The sequence below is a fragment of the Rana temporaria genome, chromosome 5 (genome assembly GCF_905171775.1).
Source record: "Rana temporaria chromosome 5, aRanTem1.1, whole genome shotgun sequence".
Classification (NCBI taxonomy): Eukaryota; Metazoa; Chordata; class Amphibia; order Anura; family Ranidae; genus Rana; species Rana temporaria.
In genome coordinates this window covers 276,616,982-276,643,113 of record NC_053493.1, presented here as the reverse complement: position 1 = coordinate 276,643,113, position 26,132 = coordinate 276,616,982, and the positions used below count along the sequence as shown (strand labels likewise).

Below are 26,132 nucleotides of genomic sequence, written 5' to 3'. Positions count from 1 at the left end.
TGCAGTCAAGTCTTATAATGGCAAATTATGCATATTTGTGTTACTTTTCTTATGATCGTTATTTTCATACCAATAAAATCATATTAATGATGGTTAAACCAGTGGGTAATTCTTTTCTGCTTAAACACACTGTAGCTATTGCGCTTCAAATAAGTAAGTCTCATTAACCACTTCAGCCCCGGACCATATTGCTGGTCAATGACCGGGCCCCTTTTTGCGATTCGGCACTGCGTCACTTTAACTGACAATTGCCCGGTTGTGCGACATGGCACCCAAACAAAATAGCTTTATTTTGGTGGTATTTGATCACCTCTGCGGTTTTTATTTTTTGCGCTATAAACAAAAATAGAGCGACATTTTTGAAAAAAAAAAAAATTACTTTTTGCTGTAATAAATATCTCCAAAAATATATCAAAAAACTTTTTTTCCCTCAGTTTAGGCCGATACGTATTCTACATATTTTTCGTCAAAAAAATCGCAATAAGCGTTTGGTTTGAGAAAAAGTTATAGCGTTTACAAAATAGGGGATAGTTTTATGGCATTTTTATTATTTTTTTTAAATAGTAATGGCAGCGATCAGTGATTTTTATCAGTACTGCGACCTTATGGTGGACACTTTGTACACTTTTGACAAATTTTTGAGACCATTGGCATTTTTATAGCGATCAGTGCTATAAAAATGCATTGATTACTATAAAAATGCCACTGGCAGGGAAGGAGTTAATACTAGGGGGCGAGGAAGAAGTTATGTTCCCTGTGTGTGTTCTAACTGAAGGGGGGGTGGGACTGACTAATGACTGATTGCTGTCCATACATTGTATGAACAGACAATCCGTAATTTCCCCCCCTGACAGGACCGGGAGCTGGCTGAAATGTGAGATGACGTATAGCTACGTGATCTCGCGCAGCCGAGCCGACCTGCCGCCGTATAACTGCGGCGGCTGGTCGGCTAGTGGTTAAGTTAGACCATTCACATATCATTGATCTAAAGCCCTGTGACTTGTTCCACAACATTTCTTACTGAAATATGTACTAGGGTTCGACCGATATAGTACCCAAATGCATTGTGTCACTTGCCACTGTCACCTGCCACCCAGATGCAGCGTGTCACTTGCCACTGCCACCTGCCGCCCAAATGCAGCGTGTCACTTGCCACTGCCACCTGCCGCCCAAATGCAGCGTGTCACTTGCCACTGCCACCTGCCGCCCAAATGCAGCGTGTCACTGTCACCTGCCACACAAATGCAGCTTGTCACTTGCCACTGTCATCTGCCACCCAGATACAGTGTGTCATTTGCCACTGTCACCTGCCACACAGATGCAGCATGCCACTTGCCACTGTCACCTGCCACCTCAATGCAGTATGTCACCTGCCACCCAGATGCAGCTTGTCACTTGCCACAACAGTGATGTGAGGTGGGCAGTGAGAGATGTCATCTTTCTGCCCACCGCTGACAGAGATTGGCAGAGACTGCAGCAATATCGATACATTTGTGACTGATACCGATAATTTAAATATCCCCCCCTTATACAGCTGCTCCGATAATCAGTCACCCCCTAATATATACATACCTACATGGTCATTGCCCTCTAGACTCCACACTAACATGTATATTGTGGCTTTTATTTCACCGTTTTTGGTTCAGATTGAGTTGCTTTAGCCATGGTGTCCTACATGCAGCTTGCCAGAGCTCAGTGTGTGGCCTGCTGCACTAAAGGCCCTAATTCAGGTCCAGGACGCAGTGGGCTACTCACTGAGTGTCCTTGGCTCTGACAGGCTTTGGTGCCATAAGAAACTATCATGGACGGTTGTGGTCCAACACTAACCCCAGGATCTAAAATGTATTATTGCTCTGAAACAGCATACTGTGAAGTGAGGTTTGAGATTATATTTTGAAGTGATGGTGCTATGATGTCACCTTCTATTTCATTGGCACTCCCTATGTCTTCAGAATTCATTTTTAGACAGGGCAGAGCTGAAAAAAACATGTATAAAGAATAAAAATAAAAAAAAAATAACAATTGGGGCTTGTTCACACTTGACTAAATTTCTAACGCTTAACAAATGCTCCTATAGCGTTAGTATGGGCATTAAACTTGTGTTAATGAGCTTTAGTATGGGCATTAGACTGCCATTTTACAAGCCCTAATAATGAGTTAAAAATGCTCCCCAAATGCCCAATGGCCAGTTTTGAAGCATTTGATGAGCGTTAAGGTGTGTTATAACCGCTTCACAAACACGCTTATTCTAATACAGTAAATTAACTAATATTATTGCATTCCAACCGCAATGCAACTGCCTGCCAGAGCATTTGTGAAGCATTACCATAGACTTGAATGGGAGGTGTTGGAAAGGCTTCAAAGCCTCCTGACTCAACATGAGGCTTCACTTTTGAAGCTACGCTAACGCATCATGTTTTGGCAGTGTGAACAGCACTGTGTGCTGTCTAATGTATCTTGTGCATAGGTGTTTGAGGCCTGTTTTTAACACCCCTCAAACGCCTGCTTTTAATGCCAGTGTGAACTTGGCCTTAATCACCTTTTTAATGGCAACTGAATCGCCGCTGACAGCCTGAGCCAGCCGCTAACATCCCCCTCCACAGCCCAGCACCTCAGTGAGTGCTGGAGGGGCAGAGCAGAGAGCTGGTAACTGCCCTCTGCTCACTAAAGAACGATTAACCCACATTTCTCATTTAACACTCACAATCCTGTGAAAATGTAGCCATCATTCTAACATTTCTCTTCTAACTTCTAGGCAAACTCATCTCAATATTATCATCATGGTACAGTAATAATTATCAAAAGCAGATTATTTTTTGGGAGGTGCACCACAGCATAACTATGCAAGGGGGATAGTTTTCCTAAATTAAAACTTCTGCTTTGTCACATGGCCAATCAAGGAAAAAGCTGGATGAGAACTTCTCAAAAAGCAGCTTTCTAGAAGAGCACTGGCTTGTCCGAACAAGAGAAGAACACATGTATTAATACTTTAATAACACCATCCTAATTTATAATAGTACAATTTCCAACAGTAAAGCAATTGTGCAGCCCTCTGTACATGTCAGAGTCTGTCTATCTGTACTACGTTCCACTAAGCAGCAGTTGACCTCACTGTTTCTAGAGGAGAGGACACAACACAATTATATGTGTACACTTTTTTATAATGAAAGGTGTTGCATTTCAACAACAAAATAAGGTTATGAAGCCCTAACAATGTGTTTACAATTTCAGCGACACGTGGAAACTCATGACATTAGCAGATGTCTGTTTGCAGCTATTGAGGTTTGGGTTTTAATGCTATTACCTTCACTTTGGGTACTGCATTGTAATGCATCTATATTGTACATTCAAGTGTAGTCTAAGGCAGTGGTCATCAACCCTGTCCTCAGAGCCCAATAACAGGCCAGGTTTGCAAGATAACTGAAATACATCACAGGTGATATCATTGGCTGCTCAGTGATTGCAGTATTCTAGTTTTCATCTCCCCAAGGTAATACATAAAACTTGGCCTGTTAGTGGACCCTGAGGACAGGGTTGATGACCACTGCTCGAAGGTATGTGAATAGTGCAACTATATTGGTGTGTTCGATAGTAACATATTCATTATGATCATTGGAAAAGACTTTAATGCATGACATCTGCACATAAACCAAAAAGGGAGAAACAGGACCTTATGACTAAGTCTACCTAGAAATGATATTTTAGAATGGAATTCAAAGGATGAGTGAGTGATTGAGAAACTTGTAAAGCGCAACACATGCAAACTGAATCGCCTCTGGGCGCTGTATCCATTTCATGGGTAAGGAACCCCTTGACCTCAGAAGAGATGGGTTTTAATCTTTCTCCTGAAGGCCAAGTGGTCCGACTCCAGTCGGATGGTGGTTGGTAGTGCCAAGGCTAGGTCCCTGGACTGCAAATCTTCGATCCCCTTTGGACTTGTATCTGGCTTTGGGTATCTGGAGTAGGTTTTGATTGGTGGATCGCAGAATGTGATTGGGGTTATGGGCTTTTATTTTTTCGCGTAGATATTGGGGGGCGTTGCCTTGAATACACTTATGTATTAGACAGAGTGCCTTGAAAGTGATTCTGTCTTTTACTGGCAAACAATGAAGGGATCTCAGTTAAGGTGAGATTGATTCCCATGTTTTTTTCCAGTCACTAGTCGAGCGGCCGTATTTTGAACGACTTGCAGACGAGTGATTTGGTTTTTGGGGAGTCCTAGATAGAGGGCATTTGCGTAGTCGAGTCTGGAATTGATGATTGTTCCCACCATGACTGCAATGTCCTCTTTCGGTATAAAGGGCATGAGTCTGCGTAGTAGGCGCATCAGATGGTGGGATCCGATGACTACTGACCCTATTTGTGCATCCATTGTCATGTAGGTATCGAAAATGACTCCGAGACTTTTGACTTTGGTGCTAGGGGTGATAGTTTTACCCAGAATGGGCGGGGGAGTCCATGTTGACGCGGGGTGATTTTTCCAGTTAGCGTGAAACAGGAGAAGTTCTGTTTTCGAACCGTTGAGTTTAAGATAACCGTTTGTCATCCAGTTGAAAGGATGATGCATTGATTGTCTTTTCATACTCCAGTAACTCCAGCAGCCTGGTCCCCTTTCTGAAGCTTTTGGATCTGCCTCCTGTTGCCCTGTTAGCTAGCCAAACATGGAAATCTTAGGGTAGATTAAGAAAATCTAAAGCCCAACCTTTTTATTTGTTTTGGATAGTTGGTAAGGATTGGAACCCTTGTCAAGGTATACTGCATTCCAGAGCAGTGTTGCATTTCCCTTCACTCACTGTACCCGGGACCACACTTTCACCAGACTGGAAGTTAAGGAAACTCTCCAGCAACAGTCAAAGTGTAAAGCTAGAAAACTGTTTAGTTTTTTTGTCTTTCTTTTTTGTTTGTTTTTCACTTTATGGCTGGTAATACATTGTCACCAGAAAATAAATTTAGGGAAAATTCTCTAAGGTTTAGACAAAAGAAAACACCAATGTGGCAAAAGGCGGCAGTGATGTGAGCAAGGGAGTTGAGACTTTATATGAAGCTCGGGATGACAAATTTAATGGAGGTGGAAATTAAAATAATTTAATGATACCTAAAAACATGTTTACATGCAGTGAATACCATGTACAAGAAATTGCACTTATAGCAAAGTGCCAATTGCTAACCTTGCAAACATAGAGAACATGTTTACAGACATCAATTAATAATGGTATAACAAAGGGGACCACCATATTCATAGTTGGATACATAGATTAAAATGATAGCATCTGCACAATCAATATTCTAGGAATCACTATCAAGTTAGGACTTGTACACACATACCCTGGTGGGTGTTTAACTCATACAACATAATTGGTAGCTCGACGCATTTCGCGGCTTAGACCGGTCTTCAAGGGCAGACATGTTAGGTATCTGCAATGGGAGAATAAATGAACCACATAAGTAACCATGTCAGGGTAAGGGAGGATGGGTAAAGCCCCCCAAAAAGTTGTATGAGACGTGAGAACTTACAGTTATGGGTGTACTGGAAGGCATGGTGTCAAGGGCAGTAGGTCTCTATAAGGTTTAGTTGAAATAGGCAGCCAGGAGCAGTAAAAATACAAATTTGAACAACCTGGAAGGGTGAGTTCATGTTGCTGTGGCTGTGATGCTTAGCTTTGTGGCAATTTTAACCTGGCATTTCAAGTTGATGGGATCACTCTAAAACAACATGCCAAACATGGCTATGACTACTGCCTTGAGGTTTATCCCATTGGTATGAAGCAAATCTCCCTAGGATTTAAAGGGTTAGTAAAGAAAAAAAAAATTCCTTTAAAATAACAAACATGTTATACTTGCCTCCACTGTGCAGTTCGTTTTGCACAGAGTGACCCCGATCCACGTCTTCTGGGGTCCCTTGGCGGCTGTCTCTGGTCCTCCCCGCAAGTACTGACCACAGTCATGGTGAGTAATTGCGGGCGCGCTCCCGTGATACAGCAAGCGGCCATAGCCGCTCCCTGTATCACTCGGCCCCACCCCTCGGCGCGCCGTGTCACTGGATGTGATTGACAGCAGCGCCAGCCAATGGCTGCGCTGCTCTCAATCCATCCGCTCTAGCCAATCAGCGGCAAAGAGGATCTCAGCACCGAGCGTGGCACTTTCGCGGAGGTTAGGTAAGTTTAACGGGGGCTGGGGGGGGGGGGGGCGGCAGCATCAGATGTTTTTTCACCTTAATGCATAGATTGCATTAAGATGATTTTTTTTTTTACTTTACAACTCCTTTAAAAAAAAAAAAATCAGGAAGTGGCAGCATTGCCTCCTTGAATGTCATAAATCATCTGTTAACCATGGTCTGAAACTTGATCCACAGTGGAATGCTTTACAGAGGGCAGTAAAGTCTGCCACCTGTGTGATAGAAGGCCTGGTTAACCTTAACATCGCACCCTTTTCCACTCTAATTATAACTAATAAAGTTTTGACTGCATTTTAACATAATATGTGAAAAAAAATTAAAATCCAACAAGACAAGACACCTTCTCAAAGGGCATAGCCTAACAGCAGGTGTAGAAACTCAAGAGTAGTGATCTTGCTGATGCTATACCAGTGTTTTTAAGAAGAGCTGTGTGCTAACACAAGAATGAAATGTCAGTGTTTGTTGAGTTAAAAGTTAAAGTATCACTGTTTGGAAAAACCAAATGCATGCTTGCAAAGCAAGGAGATTACATTGACCCCTCCCACTGCCATACCATCAAACTATGCTAGATGAAACATCTTCAGCCGCCGACACACTTCTGCTTGTCTGATGCCTGGTCTCTCGCTGTACTCGTGATTTCTTCCTCCAGCCCCTATGCAACTACTGTGGGCCGGGCGAAAAGAACAACCGTGGACAGATGGGGACAAGGCATCCTGTGCTCCCAGAAGTGTTGAAATACTGAAGATTTTTCAGCCAGCAAAGCTTGTAAAGACAGCGAAGATTGGTGGAGCGGGTAGTGGAAGGGGGTAAATCGTAGGCGTGCGCACAGGGTGCGCCTGGGCACACCCTAATCACCCTGTGTGGTGCAGATTCCCACCTGATGGGGTTAAATGCGCCTAAAAAGTGCTGCTGCTGAATCGCTTTTCAGGCGCTTCGGCAGCACTTCCTATTACTTTTAATAGGTAGGAGCAATGGAGGAGCGGCGTATACACCGCTCCTCTACCGCCCCAAATACACTGCTTGTGGGACTTTTCCTAACATCCTGCAAACACACCGCCCCGGTGTGTAAGCATATGGGCTCTCACACTGGGGCTGCAGGAGAGGCGTTTTTCAGGAGCTATTTTTAGCCCAAGAGTGCCTGAAAAATGCACCCAATGTGAAAGGGGTTTTAATTAAAATTTCTGGTAATTTTCTTGAACATTACTGGAGTTCTCTATTGGTGTGTAAACATTCAGCTGTGTGGAAATCATTCTGTGATTTGACCTTTCTAAAGTAAATTCCTGGGGGGAAGAACTCGCCCATATCAAGGTGGTTTCTATAATGTTATCATATCCAGTGTATTGATTGATTGATTGCTATTAAATATTAGCGCAAATAAAGAAAGCAAAGTTTACTTTGTAGCATCTAAATCCTTATATTTTCTATGTTCTTCCTTTACTATAGGATGTGTTTTCTCAGTATCTTTATATGATTTACCAAAGAAATAAAAAAATGCTTGACATCGCTGCATGGACAGAACTGAGTAATATTACTTACCTACAACTGATCTATGTTTTACCTGTTAAGGTCTGTTCAGAGTCAAAGCATGGTAGAATGACTCGTTAAGTAAGTGACAGGCAGTTGCAGACCTAGTATAACTGTGCCTTATTGCTTTGTGCGTGCTTAAAGCACTCCCTGCAGCCAAGTCTGGGCTCTGTAGTCCTAGATGAGGTCTTCATGGGTGCTGACCATAAAAAGTTCATCAAAGTAATGAGGCGAGGAGAGAGCTTGGCGCTCATGGGCAGAACTCGGCACCAAGGAGTGTGAACTGGCTCCAGCTGTGACAATAAAACAGCAGGTGGCTGCTGTCATTAGGGGTGGCAGATGAGGCAGGGGACTAACACTCAGCCCACAAAACTCTCATTTGTTAGCCATGGCCACTGTACCATGCAAAATAGCTTCCATCTCAGTCAATTTTACATTGCAAAATATTACACAGTCGCCACAAGAAAATTGGAGCCTTGGGTATAAAGAGCTGTGTGATCTCCTTACACAAAAACATATCTCTGCCAGACTGCTCTGAAACTATTTGTGTGTTTTTCTCATGCAGACTCATGAATCTTTAACCCATTCGTAATATTACACTACTTTAGCTCTTGCACTTATCATCGAGAAGTGATGGCAATGATTTTCTGCCTTCAGTTTGGAGACCAATCATACTCTAGTGCTCACTGATGTAATGAGCTACAGTCAGCACACACAAGATGGCTAATATCTTTTTGTAATGCATAATTATGCAGCACAGTGAAGTGGAAGGCACTGAGTGAAAGCAGCATTTTCGACGTATTACTTGCATTGAAAATGCCTTCTTTATGTTCAGCTTAGTAGTCATCGTTGGAATTATTTGCATGTTTTCCATAAACCTCTGTACCGGGAAAAAAAAAAAGGTAACCTAAATGATTTAGCAGCATCTATTTACATTGTTGAATAATTGGTAAAAACAGAAGAACGGACAAAAAAAACAACCCCATCTGATGGATTCTAATACTGCTGATTCTGGAGAAGGCATAACAAATCCCCAGTGGAAAAATAAATTCCCTTTGTGACCCCATCAGTGGCTATCAGGCTCATTCCCTGGATCAATTGTTTGTGTAATGAATTCTAATAATTACAGCTGGAGATACCGTTTCTAGTAAGAAAAACATTCACGATTAAATACAACTATAATCTATTCTTCAAAAGACAAACAAAGCTACACAGAAATTGCACTATAACATGCCTTCAAATCAAAACCAACTTGGTAGCAATGACTGCATGCCACTCTGAAAGCTGGTTCTTTTGGGAAATTGCAAATTATTACGCTATGCACTATGTTAAGCAGAGGATCTTTTCCATAATATAAAGGGGCAGCGGTGATGTACTTATAACACTGATCTGCAGAAATTAGATTTTCCCTTCATATCCGATCAGAGGGAGATGAGGTTTAGTTTGTGGCTCCAATTTGCAATACTTGGCACTGCTTTATTGAATCAATGTACTCATAGACATGAGATAACTGTTATCGCATTAGTTTGGATTTAGCAGCAATCTTATATCTGTGGGAGGTCTACAACCCTCGGTGGCTGCCTACTACCAGGGGTTATAAGCAATTGGAAAGTTACCAAATCTAGACCGATTGCTATTGTTCACTATAGACTATTGATGACCTTCACCACCCAACTCCCCACCCCTACCTTCTCCTTTCACATAAACTTGTAAAGACAGCAGATCCAATCTTCAAAATGATTGAACTCTTTGCCCAGGCAATTGCAAACATCTGCCTTCAAGCAGCTTTTGCCTAATAATGTTGGTTAGCGCCATCTCTCTCCAGCAAGTCTGACCACACTGACTAATTTTCCCTACGAAGCTACCAGGTTTCCCATTTTTTGGGAGGAACTTATTTTCATAAGTGTAAAAAGCAGTTAATATGTATTTATATTGCTGTTTCTAATTTATATAGTTACACAGTCTGTATGGTTAAAAAAGGGGACAAGTTCATCTAGTTTAACCAGTAAAAAATATCCTAAAAAAAAAAAAAATAATCATCAATTCTATATACACAATCATATACCCACAGTTGATGCAGAGGAAGGAAAACACCAGTAAAGCATGAATGAATTTGCTCCGGCAGGGGAAAAAGTTCCTTTCTGATCCCTCGGGATCTACCCTGGATCAACGTTGCCTATAAATATTAGTATCCAGTTATATTATGTACATTCAGGAAACAATCCAGGCCTTTTTTAAAGCAATGTACTGAGCTGGCCAGAACCAGTTCTTGAAGGATTCTATTCCACATTTCCACAGCTCTTACTGTGACGAAACCTTTCTATATTTGGAGAATATATATCTTTTCCTCTAGATGTAAAGAGTGCCCCCTTGTCTTCTGTGAGGACCTTAAAGTGAATAACACAACATCATTTTCACCATATGGACCACTTGTGTATTTATGTGTATGTGATCATATCCCCCCTTCATAGGGTTGCCACCTAATCCCTTTAAAACCGAACACATATGAATTACACAGGTTCTGAGGCTAATTTAATGCAGGTAAGGCACCAAATGAGTCTAATTACCACCTTAATTAGCCACAGAACCTGTGTAATTAATATGTGTTCGGTTTTAAAGGGATGAGGTGGCAACACTACCCCTTAATAACTGCAGTTCCTCTAATCTTTCCTCATAGATAAGCCTAGTATCAGTTTGTTTGCCCTTCTCTGCACTTCCTCGATATCCTTTTGGTGAACTGGTGCTCAAAATAGAATTTTAGCTAATAAATGGTTGACGACATTTAAATATGGACATTACATGGTTCCACTTCATGTCTGTATGTTGGGTGTGAGTGTGAGTCTTATTTATTCTGTATGTATGGACATTTTACACTAGTACTTGTAGTAGCTAATAGTACCTTGTTTTCCATGCTGGGTGTAATTTCCTATGTTATTATTTTTTTTTTTTTTCATTATGTGTGTTATACACTCTCTACTGTGCACATTTCAAGCAGTTGTAAACGTGTGTGTAATCTCTATCTATCTATCTATCTATCTATCTATCTATCTATCTATCTATCTATCTATCTATCTATCTATCTATCTATCTATCTATCTATCTATCTATAATATGTAAAAACAAACCTATTATAATGCTCTGTGCAATGATATTGAGTTGCTCCGGGGTCCCCCCGACAGCGCTCTAGGCTCCTCCCTCTATTTTGTGTGCACTGACACAGGAATCCGCTTGTTATGGGGGTGCACGTGTGGGCTGGCTCCTGAGCTGTGTGGCCTGCTCCCTCCTTATAGGATTTGATTGACAGCAACAGGAGCCAATAGCTTGAACGTTTGCCTTGGAATCCTGTGAGAAGAAAGACAGGTATAGGATCGAGAGAGGGCTCAGCTAAGTAGAAGTATAAGGGGGGTGAAGGGGCTTTACAATTACTGGGATTTTTGTTTACCTTTACTACAGGGAATGCATTGAGGTAAACATGTCATACTCTCTCCTCATTGGCTCACTGGTTGTGATTGACAGTAGTGGGAGCCAATGGCTACCACTGCTGTCTTAGCCAATGAGGAGGTAGAGACCTGGGAGAGCCGAATCTCTCATGCACTTTGCACATAATGCATGAAGATAGAAAATACTGAGCCTTTTACAACTACTTTAAGTTACGCCTTTTTTTTTTTTTTTTTGCAGCAGCAGCACACATTGCTTTTCTTCCTTATTAAACTGACGCAGTGCCGAATCGCAAAAAAGGGGCAAGGTCCTTAACCTGCATAATGGTCCGGGTCTTAAGTGTTTAAACAAATATACAGTGTAACTGTTTTCAGTCCTGCAGTTAATCTATGAAACTCCCAGGCACTTGCTATATTTTACGAACAATCACGTACATGTACGTGTCTCTTTAAGCCCAGCCATGGGGGTCACGAGCGTGCCGGCGGCTTGCTCGCGACCCGGTCCTAAGCTCCGTGACCACGCCCGCGGGACCCGCAGACCCGATCTCCGCCGGTATCCTGCGATCGGTCACCGGAGCTGAAGAACGGGGAGAGGTGTGTGTAAACACACTGGCAGTGTCATTGATTGTCTGTTCCCTGATCTAGGGAAAGACAATCAATGACGTCACACGTCCAGCCCCGCCCCCCCTACAGTTAGAAACACATATGAGGTCACACTTAACCCCTACAGTGCCCCCTAGTGGTTAACTTCTAAACTGCAATTGTCATTTTCACAGTAAATAGTGCATTTTTATAGCACTTTTTGCTGTGTCAAAATTGTCGCAGTCACAAAAAAAATCGCTGATCGCCGCCATTGGTAGTAAAAAAAATAATATTAATAAAAATGCAATAAAACTATCCCCTATTTTGTAAACACTATAAATTTTGCGCAAACCAATCGATAAACGCTTATTGCGATAATTTTTTTTACCTAAAATATGTAGAAGAATACATATCGGCCTAAACTGCGGGAAAAACATGATTTTTTATATATATTTTTGGGGGAGATATATATTATAGCAAAAAGTAAAAAATATAGTTTTTTTTTCAAAATTGTCGCTCTATTTTTGTTTATAGCGCAAAAAATAAAAACCGCAGAGGTGATCAAATACCACCAAAAGAAAGCTCTATTTGTGGGAAAAAAAGGACACCAATTTTGTTTGGGAGCCACGTCGCACGACCGCGCAATTGTCAGTTAAAGCGACGCAGTGCCGAATCGCAAAAATGGGGCAAGGTCCTTAACCTGCATAATGGTCCGGGTCTTATATGGTTAAACAAATATACAGTGTAACTGTTTTCAGTCCTGCAGTTAATCTATGAAACTCACAGGCACTTCTATATTTTACGATCCTCTCTTTGGCATTATAATTCATTCCTGAATAAGGTATGTGTTACAAAGCTGATATGTATAGCACTGCACATGTCTGTTTCCTAAAATAATTACCTTACATAGCTAATCTGATTTAGACTCAAGTTAAAAGTCAAAAAAAAAAAAAAAAAAAAACACAAGGATTAAACAGCATCCTGAAAAACTGGAAGTAGCGTGACCCTGGGGCAGGCATTACAAACTGATCATTCTCCCCTTAGAGATCTATAATTAATAAATGGCATCTGCTAATACCTTTCTGCATTGGCAATGCATTTTCTATTTTAGTGCCTTGAGCTTGCATTACATTGAATATAAATCTTCCCATCCAATCAAAACACAGTGATTCGAACACAGCCATAAAGGATACAGTCTTCTCCTACACACATAACTGTAGATTTGTCATAGCACGCCCGTCTAGACAGGAATGAACCGATTGATGGTTGTTGCAGGCAATCATTTCAATTAGTAAAATGTTTGAATCATAAAGACAAATATTTCATTGATAACCCAGAGAGCTTCATGCAGAAAAGGGAAAAGATCACCCCTGGATTCAATGATCTCTAAAACAAAAGCCTCTAAGCTAGAAAAAAGAGCAGGCCCTTATTTCCCTAATGAGTGACCGCTAGATGGTGCTTGTTTTCACAGAGCTATGTCTCACATCAAGAAAGTACTATTAAAAAGATTCTCTCCGACTTGAAGCAGCCTAGAATTTGGCAATATACAAAATGAGGTCCAGATATCAAGCTGAGAAGGACATTTGAGTATAGATCACAGTTTTATGTGTTTTTCAGGATGATTACAGGCTCTGCACATTAAATAGATAACGTTGTGCATGCTATGGAAGAAGTACATGCATGCCATCCTAAAGTGTGTATATATAGCATATGCAAAATATTACGTTATACTTAACCACTTCCATACAGGGCACCTACGCACCTTCCCCCCAAGCCAATTTTCAGCTTTCAGCACTGTCGCACTTTGAATGGCAATTGTACCCAAACAAAATTGGCGTCCTTTTTTCCCCCACAAATAGAGCTTTCTTTTGGTGGTATTTCATCACCTCTGCGATTTTTTTTTTTTGCGCAACAACTAAAAAAAGACTAAAAATTTTGAAAAAAAATTAAGCTTTTATTTTTTTCTGTACATTTTTTTGTAAATAAGTAAGTTTTCTCTTTCAATTACGGGCACTGATAAGGCGGCACTGATGAGATGGCACTGATGGACATCGATGAGGTAGTACTGACGGGCACATATAAGGTGGCACTGATTGGCGGCGCTGGTATGCGGCACTGATGGGCACACATAGGCGGCACACATGGGTGGCACTGATGGGCACACATGGGCGGCACTGATGGGCACACATGGGTGGCACTAATGGGCACTCATGGGTGGCACTGGGCACTCATAGGCGGCACAGATGGGCACTCATGGGTGGCACTTGTGGGTGGCACTGATGGATACTTATGGGTGGCACAGATGGGCACTGGGGTGGCACTGATGGACACTGTGGGGTGGCACTGATGGACACTGTGGGGTGGCACTGATGGACACTGTGGGGTGGCACTGATGGACACTGTGGGGTGGCACTGATGGACACTGTGGGGTGGCACTGATGGACACTGTGGGGCGGCACCTATGTTGCCAGTCAGTGCCCATTTGTGGGCACTGATTGGCATCTTTTATTTTTTTTTATTTTTTTCAGCCTTTTTTTTTATTTATTTTTTTGGATTTTTTTTTTTTTTTTTGGGGGGGGGGGCATTTTTTTCAGTTTGCCCTTCCCTGGTGGTCCAGGGTGGGCTTCCCAGGTGGTCCAGTGTGGCGATCCGAGGGGGGGCTGCGCTGATAAACAATCAGCGCGAACCCCCCCTGTCAGGAGAGCAGCCGTTCGGCTCTCCTCTACTCGCGTCTGTCAGACGCGAGTGAGGAAGAGCCGTCAACGGCTCTTCCTGTTTACATCGTGATCAGCCGTGGTTGGACACGGCTGATCACGTGGTAAAGAGTCTCCGTGAGAGACTCTTTACCGAGATCAGTGTTGCGGGGTGTCAGACTGACACCCCGCAACAACGATCACCGCGATGCGCGCCCCCAGGGGCGCGCAGCGGCTCAGAATCCTGAGGACGTCATATGACATCCGGTCAGGATTCTACAACCACTTTGCCGACGTCAATTTGTCATTGGCGGGCGGCAAGTGGTTAAAGCTGAACTCCTGGCAGATATTAAAGGCCCATTAATGCAGCTCATTTTTATCAATGTACAATTATTTAAACAAAAGTAGTGCAAGTGCCTGAATGTATCTTGGTAGCAAATATTTTATTCCCTTTACAGCAGCTTTAGAATGTGAGAGGAAGGAGCAGCACTAGGAACATTTTGGTTTATGTGCTGACAAAAGCATATTGATAGGAGGAGAAAGCAGAGTAACAGAGACAAGCTCATCACTGTAATGCTTCGCCTTCACTGTCCAGTCAAAGTCTTGGCATGGGTGTGAATGAATGCTGCAATGAGTTGCTAGTCAGCACAAAACTAACTTGTTTGGTTGAAGACAAGGTTTTTGTTGCACACGTTTCCAAAAATATGTAAATCTACAATGACACCCCTGCAAAGTGTGGTTCCTAACTACAGTATAACAGAGCTCCAATATACAGTACATTATAGCAATAAATACATTGATAATCTGTTTTGGCTTAGAGGTAAGCCCATTCATCATTAAAGCTGGACTCCAGGAATTCGACCACTTTCTAAAATGTGCTGAATTTACTATGGGTTAAGTCCAATGAGATGCTTGCTGCCTCGTGGACTTTTTTCTGAGCTTCAGGAGCATACAGGTAGTGAAAAAAAGTATTTGATCCCCTGCTGATTTTGCATGTTTGCCCACTGACACAGAAATGATCAGTCTATAATTTTAATGGTGAGAGACAGAATAACATCAAAACTATCCAGAAAAGCACATTTCAAAAAAGTTATAAATTAGCATTTTAATGAGTGAAATAAGTATTTGATCCCCTATCAATCAGCACGATTTCTGGCTCCCAAGTGTCTTCTATACAGGTAACAAGCTAATATTGGGAGCCCTCTCTTAAAGCGGAGTTCCACCCAAAAATGGAACTTCCGCTGTCTAAGACAGGTATTTGCACCCACTTCCGGGAATACAATCCTGCGGCAGTCATGCCCCTACCCGCACTCCCTGCTGTCTTCTGGGAAACACCCTGTTCCTAGGAGAGAGCGGGGACCAGTGACTGCACACTGCGCTACTCGCGTATGCGCAGTAGGGGAACCGGGCAGTGAAGCTGCAGCGCTTCACTTCCTGATTCCCTTACCGAGGATGGCAGCGGGTGCAGCTGAGAGACGAGCGATCGCTCGGCCTTGGCTGCCAACATTGAGGGCGCTCTGAACAGGTAAGTGTCCATATTTTAAAAGTTGTAGCAGTATTTGTAGCTGCTGGCTTTTAAAAATAGAAATAAAAAATTGGCGGAAACCTCCACTTTAAAGGCAGTGCTTCTAATCTCAGATTATTACCTGTATTGGAGACATCTGTCCACAGAAGCAATCAATCAATTAGATTAAAATCTCTCCATAATTGGCAAGACCAAATAGCTGTCCAAGGATGTCAAGGACAAGATTGTAGACCTACACAAGGCTGGAATGGGCTACAAGACCATTGCCAAGCAGCTTGATGAGAGGGTGATTATTCGCAAATAGAAGAAACAAAATAACCATCAATCTCCCTCAGTCTGGGGCTCCATGCAAGATCTCACCTTGTGGAGTTTCAATGATCATGAGAACAGTGAGGAATCGGCCCAGAACTACGCAGGTGAATCTTGTCAATGAACTCAAGGCAGCTGGGACCATAGTCACCAAGAAAACAATTGGTAACACACTACACCATGAAGGACTGAAATCCTGCAGCCCCCGCAAGGTCCCCCTGCTCAAGAAAGCACATGCACATGCCTACCCAAAGTTTGCTAATGAACATCTAAATGATTCAGAGAAGAACTGGTCAGATGAGACCAAAATTAAACTCTTTGGCATTAACTCAACTCGCAGTGTTTGGAGGAGTAGGAATGCTGCCTGTGACCCCCAAGAACACAATCCCCACTATCAAGCATGGCGATGGAAACATTATGCTTAGGGGGTGTTTTTCTGCTAAGGGGACAGGACAATCTCACTGCATCAAAGGGACGATGGATGGGTCCATGTACCGTCAAAACTTGGGTGAGAACCTATTTCCCTCAGCCAGGGCATTAAAAATGGGTCATGGATGGGTATTCCTGCATGACAATGACCCAAAAACCATGGTCAAGGCAACAAGAGTGGCTCAAGAAGTACAATAAGGTCCTGGAGTGGCCTAGCCAATCTCCAGACCTTAATCCCATTGAAAATATGTGGAGGGAACTGAAGGTTCAAGCTACCATATGTCAGCCTTGAAACCTTAATGACTTGGAGAGGATCTGCAAAGATGATTGGGACAAAATCCCTCCTGAGATGTGTGCAAACCTGGTGGCCAACTACAAGAAATGTCTGACCTCTTTATTTGCCAACAAGGGTTTTACCACTAAGTACTAAGTCATGTTTTGCGAAGGGGTGAAATGCTTATTTCACTCATTAAAATGCAAATCAATTTATAGCTTTTTTTAAATGCTTTTTTCTGGATTTTTTTTTTCCCTCACTGTTAAAATAAACCTTCCATTAAAATTATAGACTGATCATTTCATTGTCAGTGGGCAAACATACAAAATCAGCAGGGGATCAAATACTTTTTTTTCCCCTCAATGTACCTATCACTATACGTCTGATGCGGGACCTTCTGTTCTAAGCTTTAACAGCTGTAGAGTCGCATGCAGCTGTTCTACCCGCCCCATCCCCCACCCCTTCCTGCCCAATCACAAAGCACTTTGTATTGTGTGAATCCATTCACAAAATATAAAGCCTTCTGGGAATGGACAGGGGAGGGGCAGGCCAACCTACTGCTGTCTACGAAAGCAGCATCTCTCCTGTCAAAGCACCAGGAATATAGTAATATCTGTACTCCTGGGTGTTCGGTAAAACTGTAAGCTGTAACCAGAGGAGATAGGTCCACAAGATGGCATGCACCTCGTTGGACTTGGTTTTAAATGTATTTATTTTTTCCCCCCTGAAATCAAAAAGAATTTTTTACTTATTTTTGATTGAGTGATCTATTACTTTCTCCCCTGGAGTCCACTGCCAGTGCTTTCGGCTCCTCTTCTCTGAGTGTCCCCTTCAGCAAACTGTTCTGAGAGTGCATGATCCATGGGCACATACTGCACAGCTCAGCCATGCCCTGGGCTCCCTCCTCAACACAATTCAACTTTCTGTCACTAGATCCAGCATTTGTTTTGTACTTATCATTTTAGCCGTATTTCTTCTCCGGCTCTGAGCGGGGAATCCTTCAGGGAGTAGGCGTTCCTAAATCAAGCGCAGTTGATTGACGGGCTTGGATAGCACGTCACGCCATCCGGAAATAGCCGACGTGACTCTCGGCTGCTTACGGCACTATACGGCGCCTGCGCCTGCCGTGTAGAGCTGACTGCGCAGGCCCTCGTAAATTGCAGAGAGTCACGTCGGCTATTTTCGGAAGGTGTGACGCGCTATCCAAGCCCGTCAATCAACTGCGCTTTATTTAGGAACGCCTATACCCGGAAGGATACGCCGCTCGATGCAGGAGAAGAAATACGGCTAAAATGATAAGTACAAAAAAAAAAATAAAAAAATCCAGCATACTGCAGATGTCAGCAGTATGCTGGATCTAGTGACAGAAAGTTGATTTTTGGGTGAACCCCCGCTTTAAGAGAGGACTCAAAGTGATATGGGGGTGGGGTGGGTGACAAATAGTGGGATATTTTTTACTTTTATGCAGGGAATGCATTGGGATAAAAAAAAGTTCCTGGAGTTATGTTTTACAAGGGCTTTCTACCAAAGGCTTTGTTAATCATGCCACATGTCATATGTTACACATTTATGTAGCTTTTTCTATAGTTTAATTCAGATTTTTCTGTATTCATTTTTAGATTTTTTTTTAACCTGCTGCCACCCACCTAACACATGTGCAACAGCAAAGGGTGGGCTTTAATACTCACATTCTACAAATGTACGTCACTGGGTAACCAATGTTTCTATGCTTAGAATATGCCTTGTGCTTCAGCACAAAGAGAGAGCTGTCAAAGACAGCTCTTTGTCCCCTCTAACATTTGGTATCCTCTTGATCACGTGACCACTGCGACAGCTTATCACAGTTGTCACGTGATTGCTGATCCTTCCTACCACTCAGGCATACAGACCTTATTAAAAGGATGCGTGTAATAAAACTTGGTTATTTTTTTTATTCTATTGTTTTTCTATTGTTTTTTTCATACATTCACTCTGTGTCATCTTTAAAGAACCACTTTCTTGTTTCACTTTTTTAGCTGTTGCATCCTAATATATTTCAATTGGCTTGCCTGCATGCAGCACCTGAAAGTTGAGATGCCAGAAGAAATTGAGCTAATCGTCTATACAGCAGGGGTGACCAACCAGTGGGCCCGCAGAGCCCTCTGATGTGGCCTTTGACCTCCTTCTCTGGGATGGCAGGTTGGCAAGCCAAGATAGTGGCTTGCCGACCAGCCATCCCAGAGCATCAGTGTTGTGAATGAAGCTGGCGGTAGAGGAAGCAAGCAGCTTTGGAACAGAGCAGCATAAGCCGATGCTTCCTGTATAGCACCGGCTCCTGTCGCAGGTGGAGTGATACCTAATGCACTCTGCCAGGGACAGCAACAGCTTTAGGCCCCTTTCACACGATCGGTATAACCCAATCGGACCTTCCATTCTCCTCTATGGAGTGGCAAATGTAGACGGACTTGTGTCCATTTACACCCACCTACCTCCAATTTGCTAAAAAAATAAACTGAAGGGGATCCACCCCCTTCCATCTGGGCGGATCGTATCAGAAAGCCCATTCAGTAGAGTGGGTTATGTTCGTGTCTGCTCTGCATATGCAGGGTGGACACGGACCAGACATCTGCCTGCTCCACTCATTGTGGCCCACGACCGGTTACTAAGTTGCTTAAGTGGCCCTCGTTCTTCAAAAGGTTGGGCACCCCTGCTATACAGCCATCATCGTCCATGTGAAAGAGACCTATAGTAAACTAAATAGCAGAACACCTAGGGGCAGATCCACAAAAGGATTACGCCGGCGTATCTACTGATACACCGGCGTAATTTTAAATTTCCTGCGTCGTATCTTTGTTTTGTATCCACAAAACAAGATACGATGGCATCTGGGATCGATCCGACAGGCGTACGTCTTGGTACGCCGTCGGATCTAAGCTGCAATTTTTGGAGGCCGCTAGGTGGCGTTCCCATCGAAATCCGCGTCGAGTATGCAAATTAGCTAGTTACGGCCATCCACCATGTTCTGCTTTTTCCGTCGTATAGTTAAAAGTGCTATATGGTGGCGTTTTCAATGTTAAGTATGGGCGTCGTTCCCGCGTACAATTTTGAATTTTTTACGTCATTTGCGTAAGTCCTTCGCGAATAGGAATTTGCGTATAATGACGTCACCGTTGTAAGCATTGGCTTGTTCTGGTTAAATTTGGAGCATGCGCACTGGGATACCCCCAGGGACGGCGCACAGTTTAAAAAAAACGTTGTTTACGTCGGGTCACAACGTATTTACATAAAACACGCCTCTATTACATCCATTTGAATTCCGCACCCTTACGCCGCAAGAGATGCACTACGCCGCCGTAACTTACGGCGCAAATTTGTTAAGGATTCGAAAGAAAAAAAAAGTAAGTTACAGCGGCGTAGTGTATCTTAGATACGCTACGCCCGGCGCAATAATGCGCCATTGTACGTGGATCTACCCCCTAATGTTCAGTTCCAAGTTTTGACTTAATAAATTGTTTAGTATACTCTGTTGACACAGCTTTCCCCTACACACAGTGTGATATAATATGACAGAAGACCCTCCTACTTTCCCATCTCTTCACTGTAAAGTTTGACATGCAACGTAAAACCTGATAGTTTTATTTTTTTGGGCAAGTTAAATTGTAACTCAATTTAAAATGTGTTTACACCCATTCTTGGTTTACAGTTTAGCTTTACCCTAACTGGTTTGTTTTTGTAGATTTTAAACTTTTATTCCACTGTTAATATAATTTTTTTTTATAGTTTTTTTTTTTGTATGCTAATCTCACGTCGAATCTGATGAGTTTACTAAAGTCACGAAAATTGTCGTACGGCAGAATAAAAAAAAGTGATGTCATGTGTTGTAATGCATTTGTATTGCATTTTCGAACGACAGCTGCACTGATTAAACGAAAATTGTACGATCTGGCATTGTACGAAAAAAAATTCCGTGCATGTCCGATAGTATAAAATCCGATGAACTGTGCTGATCGGCTCTCGGAAGCTCTGTACTAACGATCCGATTATCGTACGATCGTTTCGAAAGCTGAAAGCTCAATTTTTTCGGATTGTGTGTACAGGGCTTTAGACTTTCTTGTAGAACATAAACATAACTTGTGATCTCTTTGTGGCAAGAATGAAACACCTTGATATCAGAATTTCTTATTAATTGAGTGCTGTGTGCGTTTTCATAATTCAGCTGTGTCCATTATACGAGAAATGTCCAGATGAATTCTGTGTTTAATGTTAAAAATCTTATAAGATGCCAGTTTGATTTGTATCCCCTCATATCACAGCATGCTAATTAAAATCATATTTCTGCATATTTCATGCCTTTCGTGTACATATGCAAATGGAATCCCATTGCCTTTCAGCAATTAGTAATTAAGTTTATGAAGGACAGCTGTAATACATAATTAACAAAAATGTTTGCGAGTCCTTTTCACACTAGAAGTTGTAACAGAAATGTTTGCTTATCAAGTGAGCAATTTGATATATATTTTTTTACATTTGCTGATATCTAAATTGTCAGGCTTAGTCATTCTGTAACATTGCATACAAAAATATTTCGGCCAGCTGACAAATAAAAAAAAATGTCTTTCCTCCTCGTTCATCAAATTGGTAAATTTCCATGCGACATTATGATATTTCAATTCAAAGGACACTTCTGTCCAACATAAACAATTTGCAGTTAGGCTCAGTGATGAGGGAGCAGGGAGTGTGACTGAGCTTCGCTGTGTGTGTCAATGGAGGCACACAGACCAGATGAGGAGCATGCTCGCATGTGTGTCTCCATAGCTAGCTGCACACTCAGGAAAGTGCTGACAGATACTGTCAGTAAACAATACGGTCCTGGAGTGGCCTAGTCATTTTCCATGGGATAAAGGTCTGGAGACTATGTGGAGGGAACTGAAGGTTCAAGCTACCATACGTCAACCTTGAAACCTTAACGATTTGGAGACGATCTGCAAATATGCAATGGTTTTGCACAGAGCAGCCTTGACCCTTATCTTCTCCGGTCCCCCTTCTGGTGCCCTGTCCCGTCTTCATCCTCGTCGTGTCGGGTCCCCCTGCTGGCGCTCTGCTTCTTGCTATGGGGGCACTCATGCATGCTCGCTCCCAAGACCTACTCTGTGTCCATTGACACACAGAACAGGGCTAAGCCACACACCCCCCTTTCCTCCTCACTTGCTGTGATTGACTGCAGCAAGAGCCAATGAGGAGGGATAGTGCTAGGAGAGCAGCCGCTCCCATGCATGTTGCTGGATCGAGATTGGGCTCAGCTAAGTATTTGGGTGGGGCTGCACACAGAAGGCTTTTTACCTTCATACATAGAACGCATATCGGTAAAAACAATTGAGCCTTTATAACCACTTTAAAGCAGTCGGTAAGGAGGTGATATAACGTCAATACATTTTAAAGTAGTGTTTTGGGTATTACTTTGAGCAAGTTACTAAAACCCGCTGGCTGCTTGCATAAAGCAACAGTCAATACTCTCCCATTATCATCTATGTTTAACATCCCTATACCGAAACAGATTGTTGCTTTAACAAAGCTGCTTAAAACTTGCTAAAAGCTTTGAGAACTTTGTGATAGCTTGCTGTAATCATTGATCTTTTACATACTGAAGCCTGTATATACAAGATCTAAATTTCTGTGTATAGTTTTATCTTTATAGTTTGACAGCTATCAGAAAGTGATAATTGCCCAGACAAGTATACAGAAAGTTAAGTCAGAGTTTAGGAAAAACTCCTGATCAGTAAATTTGTCCCCAGTTAGTGAATTAGAATGCATTCATACATTTGTATTTTCTATCTACTGGTTCCAAGTTGTTTTTCAGGCAGAGATGAGCGCGTTAACGAGTATTCACTATAAACCAGCTGGACAGCAGCGAAAAAGGAAATAAAAAATGTAAAAAGATTAAAGTAGTTTTACTCATTATGAGGTAGTACTGTATGTACAACACATCTAAAGTTTCTTTCTTAAAGAGTCAATATCCTACAGTCCATTAATACACAATTTTATGCTTCAGGTTTGTGAAATTACCACTGTAAGAATATCTAAATACGTTTGATGTAGACAACATCCTAATATATATATATATTTTTTTTTTCAGGGTTGCTTTTGTTATGAGGAAACATTTAAATAACCATTTGTTGGGAAAGCATGGAGTTGGAACACCAAAGGAAAGGTTAGTGAATATACTGAAATAATTTTTTTAAATTTCAAGCTCCAATATTAATTAAAAGCAGACCTTGTGTAAAAAAGATGAAGCTAAATATATACTCTACATTGCTCCCTGTGTAAGGACCTGTTCACACCAGAATGCGGTGCAGGAAATCCACTTGTCATACACATTTCCTGCACAGAGTTCAAAACGCATTGCAACTGCGATCTGCCTTGGGCGTGTGTGTACGGGCCTTTAGACTTTCTTGTAGAACATAAACATAACTTGTGATCTCTTTGTGGCAAGATTGAAACACACCTTGGTACCATGCACCGGATTGCATGGTACTATGTGATCCTATCCGGTTGCAGTGAGTTTTCAAAAGTAATGCATGCACTACTTTTGATGTAGTGCAATTGCATCCCGTTCAAAATAATTGGGCTGAAATCGCACCACACATAACTGCATGTGAATCACACAGGAACACACATGCATTGCTGTGCGGTTCTCCCTTTTTTCAGATGTATAAAATATGTAAGACCTGACATTTTGTAAATATAATTGGCTGTCTCAGCTGTTTTCCTGCCTTCTGGCTTGACTGTCAATAAACCGTAAGTGCCAGTTACATGCATTGACATTGATTTTGAATGGCACCTCAACACACCTTGCAAACAGTTGTGACATGTTGCACTTTAAAGCAGTGCAACAGTATGAGTAGACCCTAAGGCCCCTTTCACACCTGCGGACTGTATGTCCGCTTTTTCATCCATCCGTTTGCGGATGAAAAAGGGACATACATTGGTCCCTTTAAGATTGCGGATGTCAGTGGATGAACATCCGCTGACAGCCGATCTCGCCCGCCTCCACAATGATCCGATTCTGCAGATGGAAGAAAACCCTTCCGTCTGTCTGTGTTCATCCGATCTGCAGACGGTCCATGTTCATCCGATTCCCCCATAGGGGAGAGCGGAGGAAAGACAGGGCGGTCCCTGCACAGTGTGTGGGGACCGCCCTGTCATCCGTCGGCTCAGCGGGGAATCAACGGAGCGATCCCCGCTGAGCAAGCGGAGGTTTACGGGGCGGATCATTACTGATCCGTCCCGTGTGAAAGGGGCCTTCGTTTAGCTCTACACTGGAGACTTTTTATTTGAGTAGATCTACTTAAACTATTAGGATTAGCAATTGATTTCTAAGCATATAGAACAACTGGCTCTTTATGGTGTAAACTACAAAGACAGCATGTAGTTGCGGTTAACCATGTATGATCGCACAATGTTCCAGTCATGTGCATTTGATCACTCCTGCAAACTGTTACTTGTTCTGTAGGGGGCTATCCGTTTTAGGGATCAGTTTCTAGCAATTAATCTCTAGCGATTTAGAAACAAAACTGAGCTACTAAAAATAGCTTTGGTAGCTTTAGCCCAAGGAGAGCATTTCTCTCAATCATACCATGCTACCATTTAGCCAGAGAGGCCTAGCAATTGTATTAAAGTAATTTAACTGGCATTACAAAATATATTAATATGAGTACTAAGTTTGGTGTTTATTTAACATATTTATTAAACATAGTACAGAAATCACTAACATGGTAACTATGTTAAGGCATGTGATTTAATATATAATTTACACTAAAATAATAATTATTAGTTCAGTATTATTAGACAGTTGACCAAATATTACAGCATAGCATCCCAGATTGTGGGATATGGTATAAAGTTAACTCGTAAAATGACCAATGGCATTGGATGGTTTCTTTTATTTGCATTCTTCTTGCAACTACCCTAAGTAGTAAGAGTCGGTTCACACTCCCGCGGCACGACTTCGGGGGAAAAACTGCAAGTCGTCCTGAGGACGACTTCAGAGGAGACCAGCAAAACGACTTCTGTATAGAAGTCAATGCAGGTCGCCCCGAGTCACCCCCAAAGTCGTGCAGGAACCTTTTTCTAAGTCGGAGCAACTTGCGTCGCTCCTATTAGAACGGTTCCGTTGCATTGAACGGGACGCAACGCGTCTGGCGGCTGACGAGTCGCCCCAGTGTGAACAGTCTCTTGGTGGAAAAAAGACCTTTAGAACATTTGCTAGTTTTAACTAAACACCTGCAAAATTTTACTAAACCAGACCCCTGTTGGCTTGCAGGTCTGAAAAACAGGATAAATCCATGCATGACTACAGTGCATCCGGTAAAGTACTCACATCACTTCTTTTTTCACATTGTGTTATGTTACATTATTATTCCAAAACCGATTAAATTCATTATTTTCCTCAAAATTCTACAAAGCATACCCCATAATGACATTGTGAAATAAGTTTGTTTGAAATCTTCGGAAATAAAAAATGTACATAAGTATTTACAGCTTTTGCTCAATACTTTGTTAAAGGACCTTTGGCACGAATTACAGTCTTAAAGGGTCACTAAAGGATTTTTTTTTTTAGCTAAATAGTTTCCTTTACTTTACTGCAGTCCTGGTTTCATGTCCTCATTGTTCATTTTTGCTTTGATGTTGCTGTAATTCCTCTCTGTTCTGGACACTTCCTGGTTGTCTGTTTCCTGATAACCACAGTACTGGGAGATTTCTCACTGTGGTCACTAATCAAGGAGGTGTGATTACTGTGTGTCTAAAACCCCTCAGCACCAATCCAGTTTCGTTTTACAAACCATCACTGCCCTTTATTGGCTCTCTGGCTCTGTACACCAGAGAACAAGGAAACAACAGCAAAAACGAAACTAAACTGTAGGTACATTATATGATTGTTTTTTTTATCTATTTTTAATCATTTTTAAAAGGAATCAGTTAACTATTATGTTTCTATACCCTGTAAACAGTCATTTCAGCTAAAAAAAAAAAATCCTTTAGTGACCCTTTAAGTCTTCTTGAGTATGATGCTAGAAGCTTGGCACACTTTCTTCTATTCTTCTTTGCAGAACCTCTCAAGCTCCATCAGGTTGGATGGGGAGCATTGGTGCACATCCATTAGCCATTTTCAGATCTCTACAGAGATGTTCAATTGGGTTCAAGTCTG

At 42.1% G+C, this 26,132-nt stretch overlaps 1 protein-coding gene across 1 annotated transcript in view; it reads left to right on the top strand.

The window, feature by feature from the left end:
- ZNF407 (zinc finger protein 407) overlaps positions 1-26,132 on the top strand; it is a 651,163-nt gene that overhangs the window by 262,935 nt on the left and 362,096 nt on the right. The window contains exon 5 of the mRNA XM_040353884.1: positions 23,061-23,135. Within this exon, the coding sequence (XP_040209818.1) occupies positions 23,061-23,135 (75 nt within the window). The remainder of the gene's footprint in view (positions 1-23,060; positions 23,136-26,132) is intronic.